The 27,855-nt window shown below is 58.6% G+C and overlaps 1 protein-coding gene across 10 annotated transcripts; it reads right to left on the bottom strand.

Annotated features, from left to right (window-relative positions):
- Positions 1–1,021: 1,021 nt before the first annotated feature.
- KRBA1 (KRAB-A domain containing 1) lies at positions 1,022–26,923 on the bottom strand. Of its 10 annotated transcripts, none has more exons than XM_082399603.1 (18): positions 26,706–26,923; positions 18,612–18,738; positions 18,084–18,203; positions 17,270–17,404; positions 16,379–16,531; positions 15,533–15,664; positions 15,143–15,325; positions 14,112–14,267; positions 13,278–13,490; positions 12,617–12,790; positions 12,022–12,195; positions 9,969–10,121; positions 9,238–9,420; positions 8,224–8,430; positions 8,005–8,136; positions 6,971–7,075; positions 6,289–6,534; positions 1,022–4,744 (listed from the first exon to the last, which is right to left on the bottom strand). In XM_082399603.1, exons 1-18 carry the CDS (start codon positions 26,715–26,717, stop codon positions 3,846–3,848), a joined length of 3,504 nt encoding a protein of 1,167 aa, XP_082255729.1. In that variant the 5' UTR covers positions 26,718–26,923; the 3' UTR covers positions 1,022–3,845. The 10 variants fall into 10 exon arrangements, with proteins under 10 accessions (XP_082255729.1, XP_082255731.1, XP_082255736.1 ...); XM_082399605.1 differs by having other exon boundaries at positions 6,971–7,072; XM_082399610.1 differs by having other exon boundaries at positions 12,022–12,123.
- Positions 26,924–27,855: the final 932 nt, after the last annotated feature.

Raw genomic sequence — 27,855 nt, 5'->3', positions numbered from 1 at the left:
ATGGGACTAGTCAGGTTTTCTATTTCTTCTTGAGTCTGTTTTGTTAAGTTGTATTCTTGTGGGAGTTGTCTGAGTTTTCAAATTTTTGGCAAAGTTTGATGTATCTTTTTATCTTCATACGGTCTGTAGCAGCATCTGTAGGGATGTCACCTTTTTCATTCCTGACATTGGTGATTTGTGCCTTCTTTTTTCAGTGATGAATCACACCACAAACTGGTCAAGTTTGTTAGGTTTGTTAAAACCACAATTTTTGGCTTTCTTGATTGTATCTATTATGCGTATGCTATTTCAGTAATTTCTACTCTTATGTTTACATGCCTTAACGTTTTGGGGGATTTCTTTTGTTGTCCTATTTGTACCTCCTTGTAAATTCTCAGCCTTTCTTTTTTTTTTTTGCACGCTCACTTATTCCTACCCATTTCTAAGCACTGATTTAGCTTTATCCTACAAGTTTTGATATGCCGTATTTTCTTATACTGCAGTTCAAAATATTTCTTACGATTTCTTCATTGACACACAGGCTATTTAGGAGCACAATTCTTATCTTATTTATGTATATGTATATGAATTTCTCATTTCTTGTTATTTGCTTCTAGCTTAAAAGCTAAAGTATGGTTAGAAAGCATATTCAGTGTAATTTGAATACTTTAAAATTTGTTTACACTTAGGGCGTAGTATAGGGTCAGTTTTTGTAAATGTTCTGTGTATGCCTGAAAAGAATGAATATTCTGTAGTCCTGTGGTGCAGTGTTCTAGATATTCATCAATCGAGCCAATTTTGTTAATTGGCTTGTTCAAATCTTCCATATCCTTCCTGATTTGGCCTATCAATTTCTTAAAAAACTATGCTAAAACTTCCCAAATACAGTTGTAAATTTGGATGTCTTCCCTTTTACTTCTTTAAATGTTGAGGCTAGTTGAGGAGAAAATGGAATGACTGAAAACAAACAAAACCCACAACACTGTCAGTACAAAAGGTGGCAGGAAAGCCGGGAACTCCCCACCACCAAGTGAGACAAACATAAGCACAAAATAAGATGCTATATTCAAATCTCAATGTATCAGCCATCATTTTGCACATAAATGGATTAAGGGCTCTGAGTAAAGGACAAAATTTGTCAGGCTGGATTAAAAGACAAAATCCGACCGTAGGCTGTTTACAGAAGCCACATATAAAACACAAGGACACAAGGTCTAGAGCAAGCCTGGTCTGCCCGTGCGCCGAGCTCCTTCCGCAGAGAGCGGTGACGTCGTGGGGCATCTCAGGCAGGCGACTGTGGCCCCCGCACCCCTTCACCTCCATGGCGGCCCCCCTTCTACTGGGCTGTGAAGAGCCCGCTCCGATGCGACAGGCTGAGGCGGGACCTTCCCACCTTCCTGCCTCACAGTGGCCTCGCGCTGGCGGGGCAGATGGGTCGCCGCGGACCCTGACATGAGGGAGCTCCGTGGGAGCGAAGGTTCTCTGCCCCCATCTCCAGACCCCGGGAATTCCTGAGTTCCAAAGGCCCCTCGGTTTCTCCCACCAGAGTGACCCCATTTCCTCACGAAGTAGTTGGAGATGGATACGGGACCAAACTCCTAAACTGCACACAGATTGCTCACCAAATCAGAAATTCTAGAAGGCTTTTCAGTTAATAAAGGGTTTTGTCCACGTGGCAGGCAGTGGACCTGGGGGACGAATGTGGCTGCAGACCAAGGAGTGCCTCACCATTCATTTTATTATTCGTTTTCTACATTCTTGAGAAAGGACTTGCACGTTCCCACAGGGTCCAGGTGGGCCCGGAGCCCCCGGCCTGGGCCGCAGCCGCCGCGCGCTCCCCGCCAGCGGCAGCAGGAGGCCCGCGCAGCCCGGAGCTACCGCTCCTCCCGCCCTCTGGCCCGTGTGCTCCCTCGTGTGTTGACGTGCAGGCTGATAGTCGGAAAGCCCACAAAACTGAACCTTCAAGGGTCACGCAGAGGAGGACAGTGTGCTCCGCCCCGTCCCCGCTGAGAAGGGCGCGCAGAGGGGAGGCCGCCCAGGCGGATGGGCAGGTGGATGGGCGGAGGTCTCCTCCGCGGGGCCGGGGCCCCTCACTGGCAGCACCGACCCCCTCTCCCCGCCAGGCCGTCAGACCCTTCCTACTGGCTCTGAAACGGGCCCAGCGTCGCTCCTGCACAGCCTGGGAACGAGCTGGACTCATCTTCCTGAGTGGAAAGCCTAAGCCTAGAACTTTTCTGTTCCTTATTCTCCATCAAGTATGGCTAACCGTGAAGACTGTCTCTTACATCCTACTTACATGATCTGACGAACACTAGCTTCCGAGACAGTCATCTTGGGACTTACTCTAGTCCTGGAAATGTTCTAACACCCCTTCGATGGTCTGTCTGCCGGACACCCCGCCGCCAGCACGAGTGGCCTGCTCCTTCCACAGGGGCAGCAAGAAGCGCAGGCCAGGCGCGGCGTGTGTCCCCAAAGACCCTGATTTTAGGGACGCACTGGGTGCAGCAGCCACAAGGCCCCCCTTAAGCACCCATCGTGGCTACAGCCGCTCTGGACCCCGAGTCGGCTTGGGCCTCAGCGCTGCACCCAGGTTCCCTGACAGCACAGCTAACCACGCCACAGGGCCTTCCCGGACGACGTGTGTGCACAGACCGTCCTGAGGATACCTCAAATCAAGTACGGACTCGGGTGGGGAAAGATCGGGAGAAAAGATCTGACCCTGGGGAGGGAAATGCGGCAGACAACATGCAGGCCGTTCCCCGTGCTACACCGAGTGCCACCTGAGGGGTGGGGCCCAGGGCAGCCTGGTGGCCGCCGCGAAAGCAGATCTAGTGACCCCGGTCATGCCTTCTTCCCCCACGAGGAACCCAAGTTTAGCTCAGCCCCTCACGTGTGTTAGGGGTTGGAGTGTGCACTCCTCCCACCTGGTTCGTATATTGGAGTCCTAACCCCAGCACCACAGAACGTGATCTTAGCTGGAGGCAAGGTCTTTACAGAAGTAAATATGTTACAGCGAGGGCATGAAGATGGTGTCCTCAGACGAAGGGGACATTTGAGGCATGAGTCCAGGGACAGCACCCTGTGAACACGAGGACGGTCAGCGATCGGCCATGGAGAGGGGCCTCGAACAGCCTCAGAAGGAACCAACTCTGCCAACACCTCGACCTTGGACACCTGGCCTCCAGAGCCGTGGGGATATAAGCGTGTGTTGCTCAGGGCGCCCAGCCTGTGGTACTGTTACTGCGGCCCCAGGAAGACGACACCTGTGCTGCTCTTTCCCAGGGAGTCCTGTGTGAATTCCTCCCCCAGCCGCGGAGGGGGGTTGGGGGGCGGGGTAGGGGGGTTGCTGATTCTCTGGAGGTTCTGGGAGGGCAGGCTTGTCCCCAGTGCTGGTAACAACCCATCAGCCACGCCCTGGTGTGGCCCCTCTAGGCTCCTTTCTGTAGGAGCCATGGGCCTTTTCCTTAGCAACCAGGGTCGGTAATTTTAGAATCCACACAGGTATAGCCCGCTTAGGCCAGGGGGCGGAGTTCTGCCCCAAACGAAAGCTAAGCCCCCATCCGCCAGGAAGAGGACAGCCACGGCTTCTCGGCGCTGAGGTCAGGACGGCAGGTGGGAAGAGGGGCTCTCTAGCGTGGCGCCCCCGCAGCGGCTCGCAGCGCCCCGGCAACGTGGCGTGCACGCGCGCGTACGCGTACCACCCCCTGCCGGCGCCGGCAGTTCCAGCGGGAAGCGCAGGAGGGGAAGCGACATTTACACAAACCTGAGTCAAGAAAGCCAAAGGCGTGGCTGGGGAACGCACCTCCCTGAGCATCGGGCATCCTGGAGTCCGGGGCGGTCAGGCCAAGGGCACACTCCCGGCCCCCTCACAGTCCAGACACGGGGAAGGTTCGGCTGCAGGGGGCCGAGGGGGACGGCCGGCCCCCAGAAGAGGCGGCCAGGGGTGGGGCATCCTCGGCAGGACGCAGCCCAGTAAGACGGCGGCTAGGGGGCCCCCACCCGGGGTCCCTGTGCTCCCCACCCCACAGCTCCCCCTCAAGGGCTCTCTGGAGCCCCGCCAACAGGCAGCTCGGATCCTTGGGCCACTTTAGGGTCCTGGGCGGTGCCGCTGCTGCAGCCCGAGGCTCTGCTCCTGCACTGGCGGCCACCTGGGGGGGTGGGGCAGCAGGCAGTGAAGGGGGCGGGGGGCTCCGGTGGCCCTCCGGGCATCCGAGGGGGTGACACGCGGTCAGCACAGCGGGGCTGCTGCATGCCGAGGAGAGAGGCTGTGGGGAAAGGCCAGAGCTGGGCCCGGAAGCCTCTGCCAGGGGCACGTCCGGGGGCAGCTGAGGCACCAGGCGGGGCCTCGCGCTGGCCAGGCCTGGGGAGTCGCCGGCCCTGCAGCCTTCCACCTGGCCCCGCAAGATCTTCGGTCTCGGCCTGCGGGGGCCCTTGTGCCTCCAGTAGGGAGGGTGTCTGTGAGCAGGGCCACCAGTCCAGCGAGGGCCCCGGAGGAGGCCCTTCGGCCCCGGGCCCCGCGGGCGCCGCCTCAGCCGATCCACCTGGGTTCTCACGGCGGCCACTTCCTGAGCCAGGCCGGCCAGGGCCCCGGCCAGCCGATCCAGCTTCTCCGAGAGGGCGGCACCGAGGCTGCGGAGCTCGTGCTGCAGGGAACTCCCGCAGGGGCACGGTGGCCGCGGGGAGGCGCGCGGCAAAGCCCTAGGGATGGCGGCTCCAGGGGGAGGCCCAGGCGGATCTCCGGGAAGAGGCCTCGGGTGGGTCCTGGCTGAAACCAGAGCGGTACGCGGGTGAGGGTCCTCGAAGCGTCAGGACCTTCTCTCCCCCCAGGGTCCCTTCAGCTAGTATCTCATCCTGCCCCGCTAAAGCCGGGCTTCAGCCGGGCTTCGGACGGGCAGGATCCTAGTGACTCAGGCTGGGGAATTATGGATGGCTGTTCCGCAGAATCACGGGCAGGATAAATCACAGACCGGGTCTCCATGGTAACCAAGCTCGCTTAGGACAGTGGCCTTCCCGTCTTCTAGGAAAAGGTGGGTTCTCTATGCCACCTTTGGGCCCTACTGGTGTCCCGAGTGCCTAACTCTGCCCTTGGGAGTCAGTGGGCAGGGCCTGGAGAAGCCGCAGAAGGCATGAGGCCAAGGCCGTGGGCAGCATCTGGAGAGGGCCCAGGAGGGCCAGTCCAGCCTGGGTCCCAGGTGTTTCTAGTGGGGTGACCAGGGGGCTGTATCAGCGCCCAGTGCTACTGGTCACCAGCAAACCACAAGCGTCCCCACCCCCTCCTGACCTGTACCCTCCCTCTTCAGAAGTTACAGACATAGGACTTTAAGTCTTAAGTTACTTTAAAAAAAAAATCACCTGCTCCTTCACCCTAAGTTCCCTTGGAACTGGTCTCCACCTGAGGCAAGCCTCATAAGGAAGCCCCGTTACCACCCGGAGCCGCAGGACAGACCTGCTCTCCGGCCACGTCTGAGTCCCCAGCCTGGCTCCGGCCCGCACTTCTCAGGACCCCAGAGCTTCAAACAGAAAAAGTGGAGACTGGAGCCCAAGGACCCAAACGATGCCCGGCCACGTGCTTCAGGAAGGATCTCGGCTAAGGGCCAGCGATAGTGCTGCTGGCCTAGGTGTCCTTCTACCCGAGGCGCAGCAGCGGGGCTGCCGGCCTCAGGCCAGCTCAGCGCTCCTGATAAAGCGGCGGCGCTGCAGGGACGCCAAGCCCCCGATATGACGGAGCCCCCCACTGCAGGCTTCAAGTGTGAGGATCTGGGTGCACGTCCCAGAGCGGACCAGGGACCGAGCCCTGCCCTCCCGAGGCCGGTCTCTGACGTGGTGTAGGGAAGAGCTTCCTCGGGGTCGGGTGACGCAGAGCCACATCTCTGGGGACGCCCCCGCCAGGCCACTCACTACTGCGCCTGTTTCCCCCTCTGTCCTCTAAAGTCGCCTCAAACCCCGAACTTTGATTCTGGATCCATCTATTCTGGGGAAAGTCTCAATTTCTGTTTTGCCTCTAAAAAGGGTCTGCATACTTTTATGAAACAGCCAACTATTCCTGTAGGAAAACCCTGAAATGAAATAAGCAAGCTGAAGTGAGTTCAACGTGAGACTCTTCCTGCCTGTGACCCAAACGAGCCTGGAAGGCTGTTATGAAAAAGCCTTTCCCAGGCTGTGAGCCCGGGGGTCTGGCTGGCCCACCCTGCCACAGTGAGCTGAGCAGCGGGGAAAGAGGGCGGGTGGCCGTGCAGACGCTGAGCCCCCGCCAGCCCCGTGCTTGCAGGGCTCCCGACACTCGAGGGGGCGGGGAAGCCACCAGCTCACCTGTAACACCTGGGTTTCCGTCTCCGGGCCCCAGGCCCCTGGACTCTTCACCAGCCGTCGGATTCCAGGACAGGGGCGCGCAGGCTGACCCAGGAGGCTGGCAGGGCCCAGACCCTGACCTTTTCCCCGGCTGAGAGGCAGGGCAGGGACCCACAGCTGCCCCCGCAGGAAGAGCACAGAGCACTTGGGGTGTGGATACACATCGTTTTCCCAGAGCCACTCTGACCGGGGATATTTGCACACGACCTAAAAAAGAACCCGAAACAACCAAACTTTCAACTTTCAAATACTGGTTAAACGAGATGCAAGAGGGATACACTCGGCTCGTTAGGAAGCCCATCTCTGGGCACCAGGGCACACAGCACGAGGGTGGCCCGGATTACTTCCGGAGTCCTCTGCGGCTCCGGCATGATGCCTCTGGCTCTCCCAGTAGGTGGGGGCTGGAGAGCAGGTGGAGAGGGCCGTGGCTGCAGGTCCCACCCCCAGTGAGGCCCCTCCGGAGACCTGCTGGAGGCCCTGTGGGTCCACGCCTGGCCCCCTCTGCTGTTTTCCGACAGGTCCACGGGTGGTGAGGAATGTGGGTACAGCCGGGGCTTGCGCAGAGGCCAAGCGGTGGGCGGAGCCGCCGGCCTGAGTGCGGGGGGAGCCCCCTTCCCCGACCCTGCACCCCACCCATCCCTACCTCCTCCGGCGCTGCCCAGGGGGCCAGGCGGGCCCAGGCTCTCCAAGCACACTTCTGTCCAGGGCGGATGGGACCGGCCTCCCACCTTCTCTTCTGCTTTTCCTGCTGGGAGCGAACACTGGGTCAGGCTCGGACTGAGAACTGAGGAGGCCTGGAGTAGCAGGCAGCCGTTTCCAGCTTTCCCGACGGGACAACCGCTTAGTTCCCCAGGTGGAGGGATCTCACTTGTGACACTGTTTCTGTTTACCGCCAAAGCTACTGGCAACACAACCAGGTAAGGAAGCAGGCAGCCCCCCAGATGTGGGTGACCTAGATCAGTGACCACTTGACCCTACTTCTCCCTTCTTGGGCCCCAATTCCACGCTTATGCTTTAAATAAGCCAATAAAGAGTGAACCTGCCAAACCCTAGATACCCTACCCTCCACCCTAATAAAAACACAGTCAGGTCTGCGCACTCTCTCTCCCCCACACCTCGCCAGTGGGCGTGCCACGTAACCTCCACGACCTGCAAGTAATACATCCTGTGCCTCCAAGTTCCCTGATGGCTTCTGCCGAAGTGCGTCCTACAGCACACAACACTAGCTCCAGTGGGGCTCCAGTGTGTGGGGCTGGCCCGCTACGAGTAATACGAGCTGGGGTGAGGGCCCCAGGTGTTCCTAGCTGAGAGCTTCACTATCGATATACTGGGACCGACACAAAAGTATATACACACGTACATACGTTATTAAGTGTGTGTAATGTGCATATATTATATACACATATTAAAAAATATATATATATCTCTCTCTCAACTTTACCGTCAGGCTTTCCAATTAAACACACTCATTTAACACTCCTGGGGCCCCATGTGCCTCAATATCCCCGCCTTCTCTCTTGGACACAGCTGAGCCTACGGGGAACTCAAGCGTGACAAAAGTAGAGAACTTTCTGGCAAGAGTCAGGCAAAGTGATGGGTGGGACTCAGAGAACCCAGTCTCTGGACCCTTGGCCCTCCTGGGGGACATGCCCCCTTCTCAGGAGACCCCAGGCTCACCTGCACTGAGACCACGGTGGTCCCCGGTCTCGCCTCTTCTCCGGCCTTCACCAGGGCTGCTGCCAGCGCGAGGGCCGCCAGGGTGTGGGGAAGGAGGGCCAAGGCCCTTGCAGCTGGGAAGGCGGTCCCTCTCTGTCACAAACAAAGCCGGGGTCAGGGTGGTGCCTGCACCCTGGGGCGGGGCTCCCGGCTCTCCCCTCCTCTCCCCAACAAGCTCACCCTGCAGGAGGGGCTGCCAGAGCTCAGGCTCCAGCCGTGGGTCTTCTCCTTCCGAGCTGCTGGAGCTGGAGCTGGAGCTGGGGCTGGGGCTGGGGCTGGGGCCCGGGACAGGGTCGGCCAGGCAGGCGAAGCGCAAGGGCCCCCCGGGCAGAATCCCCTTCAGAGAGTTCTCCAGGCAGTGGAGTGGGGAGGGCTTGGTGGCTGGCCCTGGGCAAATGGCAATAAAGGAGCCCGCTGTCCATCAGCCCAATGCCAGGCAGGAAGGCCTCTGCCTCAGTCGGCGGGCTCGTGGAGCTGGTCCTTTTTCAGCTCAGCCCCGTACAAGCTCTGGTGGGCCCTGGACAGCTTCCTCTCTGGCCATGGGAGGTGGAGAGATGCAAAGCCAGAGCCTGGCCCGGCTGCCAGTCACTCTGGAAAGGCCGCCGGGGACCCTTCCAGAAGTCTCAAGACCCTGGAAGCCATGAGCAGTCTGGTTCCAGCCAGGCTCTGGGTCTTATAAGCCAGGCGGCCCCTCCTACTCGCACTCACTCAGGACCAGCAGCCTGAGGAGAGATTCAGTTCTGTCCACAGGAGGCCCTCCCAAACCAGCTCTTTCTTGCCTGGTGGGAGTATTAGAAATACTGTACTTATTCAAGTGAGTCAGACCCTACCAGCCTACTTTAGCAAGTCTAGGAAGGAACTCTGCTGTGAGTTCAACTACGCTGCAGCTGCAGCAGTACGACTCACGCCTCCACCCCCAGGCAACTAGTACAATAACGGAAGCAACCAGTCTTTCCCCCAGAGAAACCCAATGTCTGGATAAAAGCAGTGCTCTCCCCACTTCTTTTCAGCACACCTCGGGGTGCTCCAGACAGCAGTCTTTGGGAAATGTATACACACTCCAGCTGGCAGTCCAGAATGGGTGAGATAAGGAAGGAACAGAGGAATACAGAGGGAAGGGGAAATCTGTTCCCTCATCAAATGCTGTATCGGGAGGGAAACATGCCAGCAAGTCCCGGGGCAGAGGCAGCTCACCATCTGGGAGCCACGTCCACGGTCCTGGCCTGGCGGCCCCGGGGTCCTTGGGGCCTCGCTGGTGGCAGGCAGGGATGGTGCCAGAGGCAAGTGCCTGTGGGCTGGCCAGGCGGAGGCTCCTGGTGGGCACGTCACCCCCTCGCTGTCCCAGGTGGGCTGGCTCACAGGCCTGGCCCCTCAGTCCTGTTTCAATGAGAAGCCAAGAGGCCTGTCAGCCCGGGGGCCCCGTGTTGGCACCGAGGCCAGGAAGTCACTGGACAGAGAACAACTTCTGCCATGTTGGATTCTCGGGCTCACAAGCTCCTGGAGCGGGCCATACCACAGCCCCGCAGACGCTCCCGGGAGCCTCCCGAATCCTCCAGGATCTCCTTATGCCCCGACCCAGCTACCCAGACTCCCGGCAGCCCCACAGCTCAGCGGCTGTGCTGGACGCCAAGGCACGTGGGGCCGACAGCCAGGATACAGACACTCTGCGGCCAAGGCCCCGGCTCAGGCCCGGATTCGGAGCAGCAGCAGTGGGGCTGGGTGTCCCGTCCCGCCTCACCGCCGCCAAGCCTCTGCCCAGGCCGTTTCCAGGACATCATCTCATCTCAGGCCGGGATGGGGGCCCACCAGCTCTGGGGAGGCAGCGCCCAGGGCGGTCCCTGGCGCTGGCCTCCAGCTGCTCTGGAAGGCTGCCGCGGAACCTTCCAGAAGTCTCAAGATCCTTCAGACGCCGGGCAGCGCTTTACCTTCCATGCCTGCCGTCCAGTTCTTGGGCTCCACTCTCCATGGCCCCCTGTGCCCTGCTGAGAAGCAGGACCAGGTGGGCTGCGGCCCAGGTGCGGGTATCTCTCTGAGGCAGTTCTCCAGGCCCTGGAGCGGGGAGCTTCCCACGGGGCTTCCTGTGAAAACCCAACACTCGCGGTCTTGGCTGGTCAGAGCTCGGTCCTGTGAACCCCAGGAGCCTCGCCTGTGCCCTGTGTCCAGTGCAGCCAGAGCTACTGGAGGAGGCGCAGGGCCCGAGGCCGGTCACGCCGGCTCAGGGCACCCGGCGGGGGGTACCTGGCCCCAAACCCGTCACTCCTGCCTCCCGGCGGCCCTGGGAGAGGCCTCCCCAGCTCGGCCGCCTACACAGAAACCGATCAGCGGGCTGTGGTGGGGGAGATGGGCCCTGAGGCTGGAACGTCGTCAGGCTGCCTTCGCTACTCAAAGAGGGAAAGGCCAAGGATGGAGCAGGTCAAGAAGGGCAACACTAATGCCTTTCAACTTGGGAAAAAAACAAATTGCCAAAATCATATTTCTAGTGACAGAGCTGTGGATACAATAGGAACTAGATGGACTGAAATTCTTTTTCTTTTTTTTTTTGGCTGTGCCATGCGGCATGTGGGATCTTAGTTCCCTGACCACTGACTGAACCCGCGCCCCCGGCAATGGAAGTGTGGAGTCCTAACCACTGGACCACCAGGGAAGTCCCTGGATGAAAATTCTAGAAAAGGCCCTTCCTGGGTCAGCTGTCCTCTCAGCCATGCTCTTTCCTGAAGGCGTTTGCTGATGCTGGGCCAGGCAGAGCAGGAGAAAAGAGAAACTGCCAGAGCTTCAGGCCGCCGTGAGGCTGGAATTGCAAAGTCACGAGAGGAACCCCACACACAGCTTTCCCCACAGACGCTGCTGAGTTCTGGGGCAACACGGGGAGCTGGGGAGCTGGGGAGCTGGGCTGGAAGCTTCTACAAGGCGGCGTGAGATCGCCTGCCATTTGGGTGACTTAGGAAAACAGGTCTGTTGATAGAGGATGCTCGAGAAGGAATGTCCTGGTCCCGACCGCAGCCCACCGCGCAGCTGCGGGGAAGAGAGGAGGGGGCAGCACAGCGCTGAGGATGCCAAGACCAAACGTGGGAAGACGCCAAAGGGAAGCATGAAGACAGAAAGCACGGTGGAGAAGCGGCACGCAGGATGCCGGGCCACACGCAGCGTCCCCGGAAGTCACAGCAGCGGGTGGCTCAGCACCACAGGGCAGCAGAGGGGGGCAGACGCCACCCTTCCTCCGCACCCTTCCGTAGCTTTTAAGCAAGACTGAACGATCTATTACCTACTAAGAGCTAAAAATTAAAAAGAAAATTCGGCTGCATGTTGGGAGGTAAAAGCCCCCCCACCCAAGGGGCTGACCCGTGGCAGGTGCAGGGACCCAGGCCCAGGGACACCGGAGGCCCCAGGCCGGCCCGATGGCCCCAGCTGGGTGCAGCTCCAGGCCTTTCCACTGACAGTGGGTGAGGCCAAAACACAGAGGAGAGCCCCGGGGACCGGGTGTCCACGGACAAGGCAGACGGAGAGCACGGGGATTATTCAGGTGGAGAAAAAGGTCCAGTCCTGCAAGGTCCCAAAGAGGGGACAGCTCACACGGAGGCCTCCACGAGGAGGTACCCCGACGCGCAGCCGCCAAACACACCCTCTAAGGTGGTTTCACACAAACCTCACGACATTTTTCCTGAAGTTGGAAAGTCAGTGGATATGACAGACACTGACTTCTTCGTGGCTGGGATAAGGAAGAATTTGATGTTCAAGGAGATCTTTTTACTTTTTAAGACATCTTAGATGTCGTCCTGCCCCTTCTGAGCCAAGTCACTAAAAGAGACCCCCGTCCCCCAAAACAGGCCCTGCGTCTGCTCCCGCCGCGGCACCCCCGCTCTGCTGCCGGCACCGGGCACGATGGCCTGACTTGGTTGGGCCGGACACATGGCGGTGGGCAGGGGGGGGCCTCCCGTCCTTCCCCAGAATCCACTCCCAGCCTCAGGCCGGCCAGCTCACCTTTTCCAGGCCGATGCCCCTGGCTGCCCTCAGGGCTCTGGAAATCCAGGTCCCCGTCAACGCTGCTGGACGAAGAGAAGCTGGTGGGGGTGCCTTGGGAGCCTGCAGGGAGGACAGGGCTCTCTCTCGTGCAGCCCTGCAGGCCCAGAGCCGGAAGAGGCCCCAAGACCACCTCTGCGGGAAACAGCACAGCTGGCGTCACGCGAAAACCACAGGAGAAGAGGTCCCCTGGGCCCTGGGCTGTGGACGGGCACCCAGAGCTGCCCCAACGCCTCTCCCACTGGGATCTCCCCTTAGGTTAGGGCACTCGTGGCGCTGATTAAAATCCCGTAGCACGTTAACCCACATAAACCCAACCACTGGTCTTGTGAGCCTAGAGGGTAAGTGAACCTCTCAGTGGAGACAATGGGCAGAAGAGTTTAACTGGCTTCCACCAAATGCAGGGGCTGTTTGGGGGTAGGCATGAGAGGGGGCTGGGGGAGAAGGGCTGCACCCCTGAGGCCTGGGATGAGGAGGGGGGACCTGACGGTGTCCTTGGCATCCCCCGTTCTGCGCACAAGGACAAACGCCACGCCGAGCCCATGACGCAGTCTACCTTTGCTGTGTGATTCGAGGCGCTGCAGCTCGGGCCTCTGAGACCCAGGGTCTCCTGGCTGGGGGCTCCGGGACCAAGAGCTGGCCGGCGGCTGGGAAGGTAACGACCCACTCAGGGGGATGCCCCTCAGACAGGCCTCCAGGGCTTCCAGGGGTGAGCTCGAGGCGCTGCCGGCTGGGACAGGGGAGATGCCCCATCACCATCTCTGGCCCAACCCCCCGGCCCAGCCCCGGCTGGCTGCCTGGCCTGCCTTCCGCAGGGGTGGCGAGTCCTGTACCAGGCGTGGGAGCCTGCCAGGCAGGACGCCCTTCTGTGCGGGCTCTGATCTGCTTTCTGCTCCCCAATCGGGGGAAGCGACGCCAGCTGTACCCAGGCCCAGGGGCAGGGTTGGGAGAGCCACACGCAGGGGCCAGCTTCCCGACAGTTGGGAATTCTCTGCAAGACCACGGTCCTTACAATGGAAGGCTTCCTGGGCAAGGGCCTGGGTTAAGGAGGACGGGGATTAAGGGAAGGGATTAACTGCCTGAGAAGGACGGCCAGGTGGACGCCTCTCCGCCCAGGAGACAGGCAAGTGCCCCGGCCCCTGTGGGCTGGCAGAACCTTGTTGGGGGCGCGGAGAACCCCACCTGGGAAGACTCGAGCAGACAAGTCCAGGCCTCACCTCGAGCTGCAGAGCCCCAGCTGGGCACTCGGACCCAGGCGGTGCCTCCACTGTCCCCGGGGCTGCCCGCGGCAGAAGGGCCGTGGGTCCGCTTGCTGAGCTGACAGGATGCAGGCTCTGGGGGCCCCTGGGCCCAGCCGTCCTCCACCTTCACTGCAGAGAGCACGCTGCCAGCGCCAGGCCCGGGGGGAGGCGTCTGGAGGGGGCGGAGCCCTGTGGGAAGCCCCTCATGAGGCCTTCATAGCGTTAGGACGGGGCATCCAAGGCCCCCGGCCTCCACAGCCGTCTCAGCTCCAAGGTCGTCGCTGCTCAATCATCAGCAGACGGACCCAGTCCCACCCCCGCCTCCAGAGATTTCTGCTGAGGGGTGATGCCACGCAGCCCCCCCCAGGCAGCACCGAGCCAGGGACCTGCCTTCAAGGGCAGCACCACCATCTCAGATCGACTTTCTCAGAGTTCTGGGACGCTGATGACCAGTGGTGAACCCATGCGAACGTGACAAGAATCCCCTCGTCAAAATGATACCCGGCGTGTCTACTGCCTGGAGCTATGCCTCCTATTTTCCGTCTCTCTCCCTCCCAACCATCCCCTCCTTCCTTCTGGAACCCTCAGCTCCTACTGTAAGAGCCAATCTGGAATGTTACCGCATTGCTGCACCTCCTACATGCCTACGCCCTTTTACAGCATGATCCCCGACGTCTGGCTACTCCAACCGACACACTGATGTGTGCGCCCGGGTGTCTGGCTGTGGAGGGTCACCTACGGCTCTGCTTGGAGCGGAGAAAGGCAACGGTTGACGTCCAGGGGCGTCCCTGCCCAGCCAGTGGCCCTTACCTCCAGAATTCCTTTTCCAGGCCCCTGGGTCCTCCTGCAGCCGTGGGTCCCTTGCTCCTGAGGGGCTGGGTTGCTTGTCCCGGGCCTCTGGGATCTCCTTCAGACAGTTCAGCAGACCCTGGAGGGGACAATCCCCTGAGGCTGTCTCTGTCTTCACTACAGAAAAAAGGAACACATGTTCCCCCTGAATCGGTGACTTCAGTCTCGGTGACAAACCACCAAACGAGGAATTCAGTTAAAAGGTCCAAGGCCAGAAATCTGGAGATGCAGGTCTTCTTATAACTCACTCAGCCTTGCACAGGCCACTGTCTTCTTAGTGCTTGGTTTAAAAATGCCTGTCTACACACCTCCCAGAACTGGATGGATGAAAGGAGGATGTGGAAATGCACCCTACGGGCAGAGCATATGGTGCTACTCTGAGTACAAACGAGGGAGGTGGGCGGGCTGGGTTGCTACTTGTAGATGGTTCTCTGGGCCCTGAACAGAACTTAACTTGAGGAGGCCCAAGCTTTTTACACACACACACAGCGTGTACCTAAGCCTCACAACAGCCCTCTGAGGTGGGAACAATTATCCCCTTTTACAGACTGGAAACCAAGGCTCAAGGTCTTGAGGAGCCTCTCACAGTCTGCCCGGCTAACAGGCGTCAGGGTCCAGGGCTGGGGCTCCTGCCCCCACCACGTCACCCTGCTCCCCCAAGCCCACCGCAAGCATCCCACTTCGTGTCAACATGAAGTGACACTCGCTCATCATCTCCTCCTCAGGTGTCCCATATTAGGACGAGTAAAGAACCCAAAGAATCCAGGGCTAAGTCTATTTCTGAGTTTTCTTATAGCAGCTGACCAATGCTGTTCCCCTAAGACAGCCATCTGGCTCCAGAAATGTGACACTAATGATACGGGAACGGCCAAGTTGGCAATGATCCTTAGGGAGGATGCTATATTTATAGACAAGGATCTATCAAAGGGCAATTCGAGCTTTCTGCGGGCTCAGAAACCTTGGCGCGAGGAGACGGGTCCGCAGAGACTCACCTGCCCAGGGCGGGCTCCCAGGCCGCGGCTCTGCTCCGGTCAGCGGGGACGCACCCAGGCTGGGGACGGGCGGCAGTAAGGCCTGGGGCCGCTCGGGGTGCTGGGGCCCGGGCTCGAGGATTTCCTTCAGGCAGCTGATGAGGCCTTGCAAGGGGCTGTTCCCAGGAGAGGTTCCTGCAGCTCCTGCAAGGCCAGAACGCTCAGGGCAGCCCTGAATGCGGCAGCTGTGGGACCTTCAGGGGCCAGATTTCCCACCCGTGAGAATGGGGACGACGTCTGACCGCCACGTCGGGCTGTCGGGAGGCTGAGGTGGGAGCCACACGATGCCTCCCTTTTCCCACCTGCTCAGCTCCGGCGCAGGCCCCGCCCTCAGGAAAGCCAGCCCCTCACCTGCCCCCGTGGTCCCTCTCTCCTGAGTCCTGTGGCTCTTCCACCTGCCGGGGCTACAGGTGGGAGGGCTAGGCTCCTCGCTGGGGGCTCCTGGGCTTTCCTCCTCCACAGGCCTTGGCATGTCAGCAGCTTCTGTTGCAGGAGACAGGAAGGCCTCTCTAGCCCCAGCTCCTGACCCTGAGAAGTCACCCAGGATCTGGTCCCCCGAGAGGACAGGCCTCTCCAGGCTCTAAATCCCTGAGGGGCAGCCAAGTCCTGGGAACGTGGATTTGCGGCAGAGCCAGCTCCCGCGGGCTTGTTCCAGAGTCCATCCTGGGGAAGGTGGGGTCTCTCCCTGTTTCCTTCCGGTGTAAATGTAAACACAAGACTGTTCACTCCGGACCCTCCCCCAACCCCAGCCTCTGACTTTGGCTCAGCAGGTCATGCCCACAGGCTCAACACGCAGGCCCAAGCCTTGTACATATGTTTCTCAAAGCTGGGCACGTGGCAAAGGTGCCAGGTGACACCTGAAACTACAGGCTAAATGGGGTATGTTTTTCAGGAGTGCCAATTTTATGCCATATTAATTTGAAATGTTTCAGATAAAAACAGATATTCAGACAAATGTATAATTTGCAAAAATTTTAAAATAAAATGAGACCCAGAGAAATTCCAGTGGCCACCTTGCCCTCCCCGATGATTAACGCTGCCCTGGTGAGGAGCTCTGAGAGTCAGGGCCGGAGCCACAGGCACGCCGCACACAGCACCCCACGAGTGGGGCCGAGCATCCCGCATCTTCGCCGGTCCACGGGCGGAGGCCCAGCACTAGGCCTGCTCCCCGGGGCCCCCGTGCTGGGTCATACTCACTGATGGGGAGGGGGCTCCCCTGCCCTCTGGCTCTGGGCGGGCTGCTGGATGAGCCGCCGCTGGGCATGGCGGCCAGGCCAGGCCGGCCGACAGGTGTGTCCGGAAGGCAGCCGAGCAAGCCTCGGAGAGGGCAAGTGTCCCCCATCACAGCTGCTGTTGGGGGGCGGGACACTGGAATTAAGTCCGGCAGGAGGTAAAATGCCCCCACCATTGTCCCATCCTGGCCCTTCCCTGCCATGTTCCACTAACAACGACCAGGACGTCAGTAACCCCTGCCCTGTCATCCCTGGGCTCTGATACGTAGATTCACAGTCGAGGTCTTGTTCTGATAAGATCCTTCTCACCCGACCATCAGCTGAGCGGACTCAAAGGAACCCTAGGGCTGGGGCTGCTGGGAACAGACCCCTGAGGAGGTGAGAGTGCGTGGCGAGCAGAGCTCGGGGAAGGAGGGAGAGTCTGGTGAGGCGGGAAGAGTGCAGGCTGGGGGGGCCTGGCCACTCATCTACAGAACAGGGCCGGCCTCGCCCTCCACGCGGGGCACGCCACGACGGGGGCCCCAAGGGCATGGATGAAACCGGGTGGAGCCACTAGAGAAGAGTCAGAAGCTGCTGTCTCACCATGATCCACGGACTCTCAGAGGACAGGCACGCCACCCGGGTTCATGCAGTGGGGCGACTCCACCCAGGGCCGGGCAGGGGCTGGGCAGTGGGGCGACTCCACCCAGGGCCGGGCAGGGGCTGGGCAGTGGGGCGACTCCACCCAGGGCCGGGCAGGGGCTGGGCAGTGGGGCGACTCCACCCAGGGCCGGGCAGGGGCTGGGCAGGCGCACAGCGCTGCCCACAGCTTGAACTTGTCTGTGGGATGCAGAGGGACCGCCCGCTGTCGACTCACCCTCGGGGCTCGCCCCCTCCCCGTCCAGGCTGGCTCCTCCGCTCTCAGGGCTGACTTCCCCGAACAGGAACTCTGGGATCTCCTTCACCAGCTGCACCAGGGCGCTGAGGTGCAGGCTGTGCTGGGGGGCTCCTCCTGCCGAGAGGCCACAGGGAACCCCCCGCATTGGCTCGGCACTCATGCTGCTGCTTGCGGCGTCACGCTGCGTCTCATGTAATCCTCCCACCACGTGAGGGGCAACAAAGGAGAGACCCGTGTCCATAGACAAAGAGGACCTGGGCTCAGGGCAGGCGACCTGCCCACGGCACAGCCAGGAGCAGGACGCTGGGGACCACGGGTAACTGAGCTCCTGTCGCTCGTTCCCTGTTACTCCTCCGAGGGGACCGCCAAGGAGGGCTGCCTCCCCGTGCCCTGCCACTATCTGGGCCCCTGCCTTTCCTGGCACCCCCTGGACCACATCCACCGCCCAAAGTCTCTGGACCTTCAGGGGCTGCAGGCTGGCTCTGCACGGGTGGTGGCGGGAAGGGGGCCTAAGGGGGGACAACTCTCCAAGGGTGACCCCAGCTTTCTTCTGAGCACTTCATGCGATGGGCAACAGTGTACCAGGCTCCCGGCCCAGAGGGGTGAGGGGTGAAAGGTCACGGAGGGGTCAGTGTGGCGAGGTGGGGAGGGTTGAGGTCCCAGCGTCCCGGAAGGAACGGAGCCAGGGGCTGAGGACACGTGGGAAGGACACGAGTGAGTCCACCTGGGCCTAGCCTACCCAGGAGGACCAGGACCCCAAAAGGGCCTGCCCTCGCCTGCCAAGATTACTCACCCAGGGGCCCTCCTCCCCGAGGAGGCTCCGGCCCATCACCAGCACAGCTCCCGCCCCCCGTGGCTCCTCCAGGCTCCGAGGGAGACAGGAAGGCAGAGAGGGGCAGCAGCTCCACTGTCCCTGGGGAGGAAAAGAGGGACAGTCCCCCGGGAGCGGAAGCCGCCCTCCGCCCTCCCACACGCGATCACGCCAGCAGCCCAGGCACCTGCAGTCCACGCACCTGTGCACGTGTGTGTCCGTATGACCGCCCAAACCCCAGGGCCCGTCAGAACCTCGGGGACCAGTGCTGTTTCGCCAGTTTTTTAGGGCCCCCACTGAATCACACCCAGCACCCTAGTACAGTCCACAGAAACAAGAGCATAAAAGACCCGCGAGGCCCCCAGCTCGGCGCAAGGCTCTCGACGCCACCTCACTGTGTAAACAAAGCCCAAGGCCCGGTGGGTCCCGGGGTCCAGAGCGACTCAGGGCCCGCGTGGTGCTGACCCGGCCTCCCGTCCACCCGTCAGCCAGCTCCTGCCTGCTCCTCACCCAGGGAGGCCAGCGTCTCGTAGTTCTCCCGCATCACGTCCAGGTAGAGCGCCCTCTGCCCCTCCCCCAGCAGCCGCCACTCGTCCTCGGAGAACCGCACGGCCAGGTCCTGGAAGGCCATGGACACCTGTGGGCACAGTCTCAGGGGAGTTGGCTGGTTCCCTCCCAGCAAGGCCAGCCTAGTCACCCTCAGCTTGGTGACGCAGCCTGTGGCTCCAGCTGGACACCAGAGACGGGGGAGCAGTGACAGAGAGCATGGGGAGGGCGCCTGACACACGGGAACGGGCCAAGGGGCAATGGGAATCTGCTCAAGAGACAGTGACGGGGGTCAACTGTGTCCCCCAAAAGATACGCCGACGTCTTCACCCCAGTACCTGAGAATGTGGCCTTATTTGAAAATAGGGTTGCTGCAGATGTAATTAGTTAAGATGAGGTTATAACGGAATAAGGCAGGTCCTTAATCCAATATGACTGGTGTCCTTAAAAGAAGAGGAACAGAGACAGACCCACAGGCAGGAAAAGTCCATTTGACAATGGAGACAGAGGTTGGAGTGATGCAGCCACAAGCCAAGGAATGCCCAGGGCCACCAGAAGCTGGAAGAGGTGAGGCAGGATCCTCCCACAGAGCCTTTGGAGCAGGCTTCATAAGATTAAAGAAACATTTTGTCCTAATTTCTTTAAAAATAGTCATTAAGTGGGCTTTAAAATGACCGTCAGACCCTAGAAGATGACCAGCATCTAGTAGGCATGAATTTTAAATTACAGCAAAAATTAACTTCATGCAAACTTAAGCACAAAGTTTATATTTATATTAAGCAGAATATAAATTACGGGAAGGGTCCTTCTGGCTTAGGAACAAATGCTAAACTATTTATCTGTAAGAAAAAAATTATTAAATAAAATGAAGACACTCCTAATAAAGCAAAGATAATCTACTGCCTTGTTTCATCAACTCAAGTCAGTGATTTTAAAAACCATCGCTGCGGGACTTCCCTGGTGGCGCAGTGGTTGAGAATCCGCCTGCCAATGCAGGGGACACGGGTTCGAGAGCCCTGGTCTGGGAAAATCCCACATGCCGCGGAGCAACTGGGCCCCTGAGCCACAACTACTGAGCCTGCGCGTCTGGAGCCTGTGCTCCGCAACAAGAGAGGCCGCGATGGTGAGAGGCCCGCGCACCGCGATGAAGAGTGGCACCCGCTTGCCGCAACTAGAGAAAGCCCTGGCACAGAAACGAAGACCCAACACAGCAGAAAATAAATAAATAAATAAATACATTTAAAAAAGAAAAGATGACTATTATCTTAAAAAAAAAAAAAAAAAAAATCCACCTGCCAACGCAGGGGACACAAGTTTGAGCCCTGGTCCAGGAAGATGCCACATGCCGTGGAGCAACTAAGCCCGTGCGCCACAACTACTGAGTTTGCGCTCTAGAGCCCGCAAGCCACAACTACAGAAGCCCATGCGCCACAACTACTGAAGCCCACGTGCCTAGAGTCTGTGCTCCGCAACAAGAGAAGCCACCGCAATGAGAAGCCTGCACACTGCAGCGAAGAGTAGCCCCTGCTCACTGCAACTAAAGAAAGCCCGCGCGCAGCAACGAAGACCCAACACGGCCATAAATAAATAAATTAATTAAAAAACCGTTGCCACTACCAACCGTGGCCTTGTCATTGTCACCAATGGCATCTTCTCCCCACTCTGCCTGTCTCCCGCTGACCACTGGCACCACGAGGACACACCCGGCTGGAGGCAGCCTCTCCACGGGCTACCTGCCTTTGGTCCAGAGTCCGAAGGCCCACAAGTGGTCAGACACCGCAGTCTCTTCCTCCTCGGCCCCCTGTGCATTCTGACCACTGGACAGCCGCTCAGCAGGCCAGCGGGCTCTCCTGAACTAACCGCTGCCCCTCTGGCCGGGTATGGGCACCTCTTCTCGGGAATACGCTCAGACGCCCTCCGAAACATCTCTCAAAGAGCCACCCCCATCTCTTCCTGGCCTTCTGGACAGATAGATCGTAGCCGACGTTCAGGTCCGTATGGAAGAGCAGGCCTGACACTGCCGTCCCGAGAAAGGCTTGCCTGCGAGGCTGGCCTGAGGCTGGTGTTGGGGAACTTGGATTTTGGGAGGTTCCCACGGTTTCCTGACTGATAAGGATGGGCTGCTGGGCCCAGACTGTTTGTACAAACAGTGTGGTTTATACTGCTTTCCTTCTGGGACTCTGGGATTTCAGTACATGCCAGGAGAAGGGTGCCTACGTGGCCTGCCCCCAGGGAAGACCCTGGGTGCTGAGTCTCTAGTGAGCTTCCCTGGGAGAGAATATTTCACACCGGTTGTCACAACTCATGGCTGGAAGAACTGAGTACGACCTGTGCGACTCCACCAGGAGAGGACGCCGAAGCGTCTCCTGCTCCCTCGGGACTCTGCCCCCGTGCCTTTCCCCTCGGCCGATCGTGACTGTGTCCTCTGGCTGTAATGAATCACATAGTTGTGAATACAACTATACGACGGGTCCTGGGAGTCCTCCTAGCAAATCACTGACCCTGGGGTGATCTCAGGGACCCCGACACAGGGCCCCATTGCACTTCCCAACAGGACACGAGCACTGTGAGGGCCCAGAGGGTGTCCCCCCGGCACATCTGGCAGGGAGGCCTCACGACCCAGTCTGGCCCTAGCTTTGCAGCCTCGTCCCCTGCGGCTTCCACTCGCGCCTCGCTCCTGGCATGCACGGTCCCCCGCCTCGCTCTGCCCTCCGTTCGTCTCTGCTCCTCTTCTTCCTTCTCTCCCTCCCGGAGTCCGAATCCCAGCCAGCCTCGGGAACCCTGGGGCTGGTGGAGCAGGGAGACACTTTGGCTAGGGAGTCCCTGTCTGCTCTGCGGACTGTGATGGCATAAAATTTGTTTTTAAGGCAGAACAAGGAAGCTTAAGCGTAACATTCTCCCTGCCGGTACTGGGCCCCCCTAACGTGCAATGGGCGTCTACATCGTACATCTACATCATACGTTAAGCAGACCTCCTCAAAGGCAGGACCGTCTGCTCAACCATAAAGATCAATGCGTTTTTTCCTTCTTCATTCTTTTCCTAATTCTGTATGGGGTCATGGTGACCTACTGTACGTGTAGATCTGGGCTGTGTACCTTTGGTGAACTTTATGTAAAATGTCAGTGTGTCATTCTGACAAATGATCCTTTGTCTCTAGAGTGTACATAACTGTGCCTTCGACCTCTAACAAGTGCAACAGTCCGCAGAGTTTTCTGAAAGACTGTCTCCCGGGTTATAATCCTCAGGTTGGCGTGAATAAAATTCTCTATTTCTCCTTTAGATCGACTACTGGTTAATATTTTGTCAATGTTCCGGAGGCTCAGACTTGTCTCGACAGGCCCAGGGGCTGAATGGCCACAAACACTGCCAGTGGGCTGGGTGCACACGTTTACAGACGCTGTTGTGATGAACACATGTGTGTCCTTTAAAGGTAATACTGAATTTATTTTAAAATACATGGAAAGGCTAAATTCTAATGTACTAAGTTTTCAACATTAAGAAAGAGGGTCACAGAATCAAAAAGGTTGGAACACCTATCGGTAGTCCCACTCTCTCACCACCACAGCCAAGGAAAAGTGGGGAGGGGGCAGGAGAGGGTCAAGGAGTTACAATTACTTCACTCTCTTTTCCCTTAGACACTCAAATACGTGTTAAACTCCCACTACGACCAATGCGCTAGAGAAGAGTAAGTGTCCCCAGAACCTGGAAACGAGTCAAACCAAGCCCTGGGGGAAAGATCAGCCACCTGGAGGGGGCCCAGCGATGGCAGGGAGTTTGGAAGCCCCAGGTCCTGGCCTTTGGACCTGTCAGGGAGGCTGGAGGGCAGGCGGAGGGGCTGGAACCAGGTCACTGCTGCCCGAAGGGAGAGGCACCAACACTGCGGCACTGTCACCATGGACCACGCCTAGAGAAGGGCACTGGGGGCTCCAGAATCTGTCTGGGCTTCCTGGCCTTGCCCAGGTGGCAAGAGTCTCTGTCCTGCACCGCAGAGCTCTTCCTAAGGGAGACGGATGCTTCAGGTCATCCACGATGCCAGCTTATCCAGCAAACCTCTGTGCTCAGACTCCGTTAACCCTGGGCTTCCCATGCAGATCTCACGTTAGGTGGTCAAACACTTAATCGGCCACCATATAGTTCCAGTTTTGATTGTCAGCTCTATTTTTCACCGTAAGTTAAGGAACTGGCATATTCTGATTTATCTCTCTGTCCTTTGTGAGTCTGGTTAGTGTACATTGATCCCCCTGAGAACTATAAGGTGGGGGGGAATGCACCGACCGACATCAGGCTCTGCAGCTGCAAAACAAAAATGCCACCCAAAACACACGCCCATTTTATAGGAGGCCGGTAAGGAGAGCCAAGGTGGGCTTCCAGGCTACGTCTTCTCCACCTCCTGGCAGCTCCACGCAGGGCTGGCTCTGCAGGTCCCTTAGCTCAAGGGAAGAACACGCTGATCCCAGCTACCGAGCTGCAGAGGGCCCGCCTTTCTAATGAGGCCCCTCCCCCGGCCCTCTCTAGGGGACACCAGCCACGCTGAGAACGGACACGGCCTCAACACCTCCTTATCTGGAGACGAGAGCTGGGGTCGTGGCACCTTGTCTGCCTGTACACTTTCCCCAACACGCCACATTTTATATGTGGACCAGGTGCGCGAGACCCCAGCCAGCCTCTCAGCTCCATCCATCTCTGTCCCTCCCTCTAACACCCACTCGGATGCTAAGTGAGAAGTCACACACAGGGGGCCTAAACACCAGCGGAGGGGCGATCCCTACACACTTCCGAGCACTTCAGGTCTCTCGCTTGGTTGACAGGACGGCCCTACGCGGGCAGCTGCTCAGGCACTTTATCCTGGGCTTGGGGCGAAGGTTCCAAAGCACGGAGGGGTGATGCAGCATGAGCAGGCAGACAGCCAGGGGCCAAGTCGAGGACCCTAGACTGTGCTTGACTGTGACTATAACCTATCAGAAGATCAGTAAACCTTAACAAACCAAGCATCAAACATCCACTTTTATTTTTTTTGGCCACGCCTTGCGGCATGCGGGATCTTAGTTTCCAGACCAGGGATCGAACCCACGTCCCCTGCATTGGAAGCACAGAGTCTTAACCACTGGACTGCCAGGGAAGTCCCAAACATCCACTTTTTAGAAAATCATTATTACCCAGTACAGTTTGTAGTGATAGATTATGGGAGTATCTGTAACAAACAAATTCTCATTCTCAGTAACCTCTTAATAAAAGCTGAACTTTTAACAAGATTTTCAAGGTGGTGATGGAGGGGAGGGGTAGGGTCTTGGGTAAAAATAAATGATCCTGTAGCCACTGATAATGGCAGAGTCCAAATGGCATGGCGCTGGCTGGAGCAGGAAGTGGGGAGAGTAAGGCAGCAGAGCCAAGTGGCAGTTCTGTTGCAGAGCTAGTTCAAGTCAGCAGACAGCTTCTCTGTTTGTCAAACTGGGTGAAAAATACTCTGTGTCCTTATCTTCTCCCATCAGAAGCTATTTACTACCTAACATCTGAAAAAACAGAAGGGCTTTTAGGTTCAAATGACTTACTTCCGAATTTCCTTTTAATTAGGACTGATTTTCTCACCTCATCTTAGATCTACTAAATCATGATTATGTTTAGTGCTTTCAGAGCCCAGAAATTGACATTTTCAAGCTTCCCAGATGATTCTGACACATTCTAAGTTTAGAATCACAGGACCAGGGGAGAGCTGCCGTCCAGTCACGGCCAGAGACTGGGCAGAACCTGCCCGGCCTGCCGGAATGAAAACTACTCGGGTGAACGGGACTCTCTCCTCCCGCCAGGGGCCAGCTGTCCACCGTAGCATGTCTGTGAACTAGAAATCACCGACAACTGCTGTACACCTTTAAGGCACAGTGAACACTTAGTGCCAACTTCCACTCACAACAGGGGGGGTTCTTCAATTTCTACTTGAACACCTATAGCAACAGAGGGCTCACCACAGTCCCATTGGTGGCCTGATCTGTCAGTTAAGAAGTTCTGGAACACGAACGGGCAGAGTGTGGGGCTTTGGGCTTGACCTCAGGAGCCAGGCTGCTGGAATTCCAATCCCTGCTTTGCTTCATATTAGCTAAGGGCTCAGCAAACTCGTCTATAAAACGGGGATCAAAACAACCTCTCTCGGGACTTCCCTGGTGGCGCAGTGGATAGGACTCCGTGCTCCCAATGCAGGGGGACCAGGTTCGATCCCTGGTTGGGGAACTAGATCCCACATGCATGCTGCAACTGGGAGTTCGCATGCCACAACTAAGGAGCCCGCCTGCTGCAACTAAGACCCGGCGCAACCAAATAAATAAATAAATAAATATTAAAGGAAAAAAAAAACCTCTCTCATAGGGATGTTGTGAAGATTAAGTGAATTAACATAGCAAAAGTGCCTGGAACAAATGCTGGGACGTGATAAGTGCTACGATTCCTATTCTTACAGCCGAATCTGTCTGCCTAACGTCCATCTGTAGGTCACAGCCGGCCACCTCCAGCTACAGAGTGGGCTCTTACACACACCATTCCTGACCTTGAGTGCCTCTTTATCTCCTGGCTAAATATACCAGCTCTTTTAGACATCTGGAAGAGATGGTTTCCAGGCCATTCATCACCTCAGCCAAAAGATAAACTCTTGTATGACAGAATTCTTATAAAACGTGAACGGGAATTGATCGTGGCCAGGGGAGGTGGTTCCATCAGTAGTCTCCCCCTACCCAGAAAAAGCAGAGGAAGAGAGAGAGAGTGTGTGTGTGTGTGTGTGTGCGCGCGCGTGCACGTGCATGGAAGAGGGAGGGGGCAAGCATGATGTGCAAACACTCAGGCCACAGACACGGCCTTCAGGTCCTTCTCAGCGCAAACCCGCTCTCCCAGCATGTTTCAGGCTCAGACTCGGGCTTCCAGATCAGATCCCGAACCCTGCTGCCCCCACCTGCGGGCTGTGCTCCCACGCCCGAGCATCTGGCAGTCACGCTGGACAGGAAGACAGGAGACTGACCCTGTCCCTCTCCCTCTGTGACCTACCACTCCTCAAGGCCACTCCTGGGCACCTTCTCCGTGAAGCTACACAGTGGGAGGACACACTCCAGAACATGAGATCTAAAAGCTCCAACCCCTCACTGTATAGAAGAGGAAACTATGGTACGAGGAGGCCTGAGCACGGGGCCAGCGGGCATATCTGAGCTGGGGTGTCCGTGGGCTCCCTAACTACACGGCCAGATCTGCAGAGGGGACTGCCCTTGTTCTCACAGCATCCAAACTGCTTGGCTTCTCCCTTTCTCCCAGGAGCTTGTGGGGCATTCATGTTGCCAAGGTCCTGGCACACTGCTGCTCTGCCTGGCCACAGACTGCCCCAGCCACTCTCCCAACACCACCACCCCCTCCCCGGCCCTCAAGCCATGGAGCCCACGGTTGTCTGAGGTTGGCCCAAGCTCATGAGCCACCACAGTTACAGAGCTGGCCCCAGGGGCCCACCCAGCAGAACGTGCAGCAACTCCCCTTCGGTACCATCAGGCTTCCTAGCACCTTCACACAACTTGCCCAAACTGGTCCCAGGCTATGACAGATGGGGCTCTCCCTCCACCTCTCGGACCTACGCATCTCACCTAATGGATAAAACCTAGTACCTTGTTCTATGCCCTCCCCCCCCGCCCAGAGTCCAGGATCCTACCAAGAATGAAAGTGAACAGATTTACTCATTCTCCTTAGGCCTTCGTGCCCATCGCTCCCAGTATAATTTATCATTAAAAGCCAAGAAGAGACGGTGATGCTTAACCCAAATGAACGAGTTTCCAAAGGTGGAGAGAGACTCCAAGAATGCGTACACTGCGGGGCGGGGAGAAGGGAGGGGGGCGTCCGGGGACCTGGACTTCTCCGCACCAAAACCTGCGCACCAGCACTCCCCCCAAGCCCGGCCAAAGTTGGAGGGTCCCAGGCTCGCCCCCGCCCTCCAGGCACGCACAGCGCCGCGCGGAGCAGACCCGCCGCGGCGTCCGGCTGTTCTCGCCGGCTGGTGGCGGGGTCCCGGCTCGCGGCGCCGTCCGCGCTAGCCTTACCTGGCGCGCCATCCCGGACTCAGCCTCCGCTCCTGGCTTCCGGCACGGCCGGGGGCACCCGCTCCCCGCCCACAGGCTGCGCCGCGACCCTCGGCGGCGGCAGCGACCTAGGGCAGCGCAGGAGGAAACCGGGCCGAGCGCGCAGGCCGTTGAGGAGGGGCGGGGGTGGGGCGTCGCATCCCAAGAGAGGGGGACCAGCTTCCGCGGCCCTCCGGGCGCAGGCGCGAACTACACTTCCCAGAAGGCGCCGCGGCGCCGGCCGGGGGAGGGGCGAGGTGAAGGCGGGGCGAGCCTGGTGGGCGCCCTCTCCCCACTGGTTCACCCGAGACCCCGAGAAGCTGCCAGGGGGGTTTGGCGCCGGGATCTGCCGGGTGGTCAGCTTGCGGTGTGCTTGCCCGCGTAAACCCATCCATCCACACATCCATCCATCCATTCTTGCATCCAATATTTACTGAGCGCACCCTATGTGCCAGGTGGGATGCTCGGATTAAATGGGAACCGCCTCTCCCAGAGGACGCGTCCCGTAAACCGACCTTGACTAGGGCCGCCGGGGAGGCGTGGGGGAAGCGGGTCCCGAGAGGTGCGGAGGGGGCTGCAGGCCAGACCGCTCGGCTGGGATAGTGTGTGGGTCAGAGTGGCTGCCTGACCCCAGCACATGCTCAGATCTGTCACCCCGCTCCCGCGCTCGCCATAGCATTGACCCGTGTGCCGCTATATCTGTGTGACTATTTGCTGGTCTATTTTGTTGACTGTGGTAACCCCATAAGTTCCTGACACGTAGTAGGCCCTCAAGTAAATGTGATGAATGAACGAAGCGTGAGCCCACCATTCTCCAGGTCAGAAAGGAAGCAGCGGGGCTGGGGGAGAGTGGCGGACTCCGGGGAGAGGACCCCGGCTGAGCCCAACGAGCCTCATTCCTGGTCTGGAGGACCCCGGTTAGGACAGCTCGGAGAAGGTGGGCTTCTGGGGCAAACCTGCTCTGCTTGACAGAGGCTTACAGGAGCAGAGGGAGGCCGGGTCCAACGAGGAGGAGGCGCCTGCCGCCCAGGGAGCCCTTCCCCACTCCCGCGCCCCGACAGTTCTCTTCCTCTGGACTCTTTGGGGAAAGGGAATGCCTGGCCCAGCAATCCCAGAGTTGTTCCCTGTAGCC

This window comes from Balaenoptera borealis (assembly GCF_965194805.1).
Source record: "Balaenoptera borealis genome assembly, chromosome: 7".
Taxonomy (NCBI): Eukaryota; Metazoa; Chordata; class Mammalia; order Artiodactyla; family Balaenopteridae; genus Balaenoptera; species Balaenoptera borealis.
The sequence above is the reverse complement of the archived record's forward strand: the minus strand, read 5'-3'. Positions and strand labels throughout refer to the sequence as shown.

Excerpts from the sequence above, each read along its gene's own strand:
- KRBA1 (XM_082399603.1), bottom strand. Across the intron at positions 15,326-15,532 it reads GAGAGGGACCACGGGGGCAG|GAGCTGCAGGAACCTCTCCT; the intron begins GTGAGGGGCTGG and ends CTGGCCTTGCAG. Across the intron at positions 6,535-6,970 it reads CCTGGGCAGCGCCGGAGGAG|GTCGTGTGCAAATATCCCCG; the intron begins GTAGGGATGGGT and ends GTTCTTTTTTAG.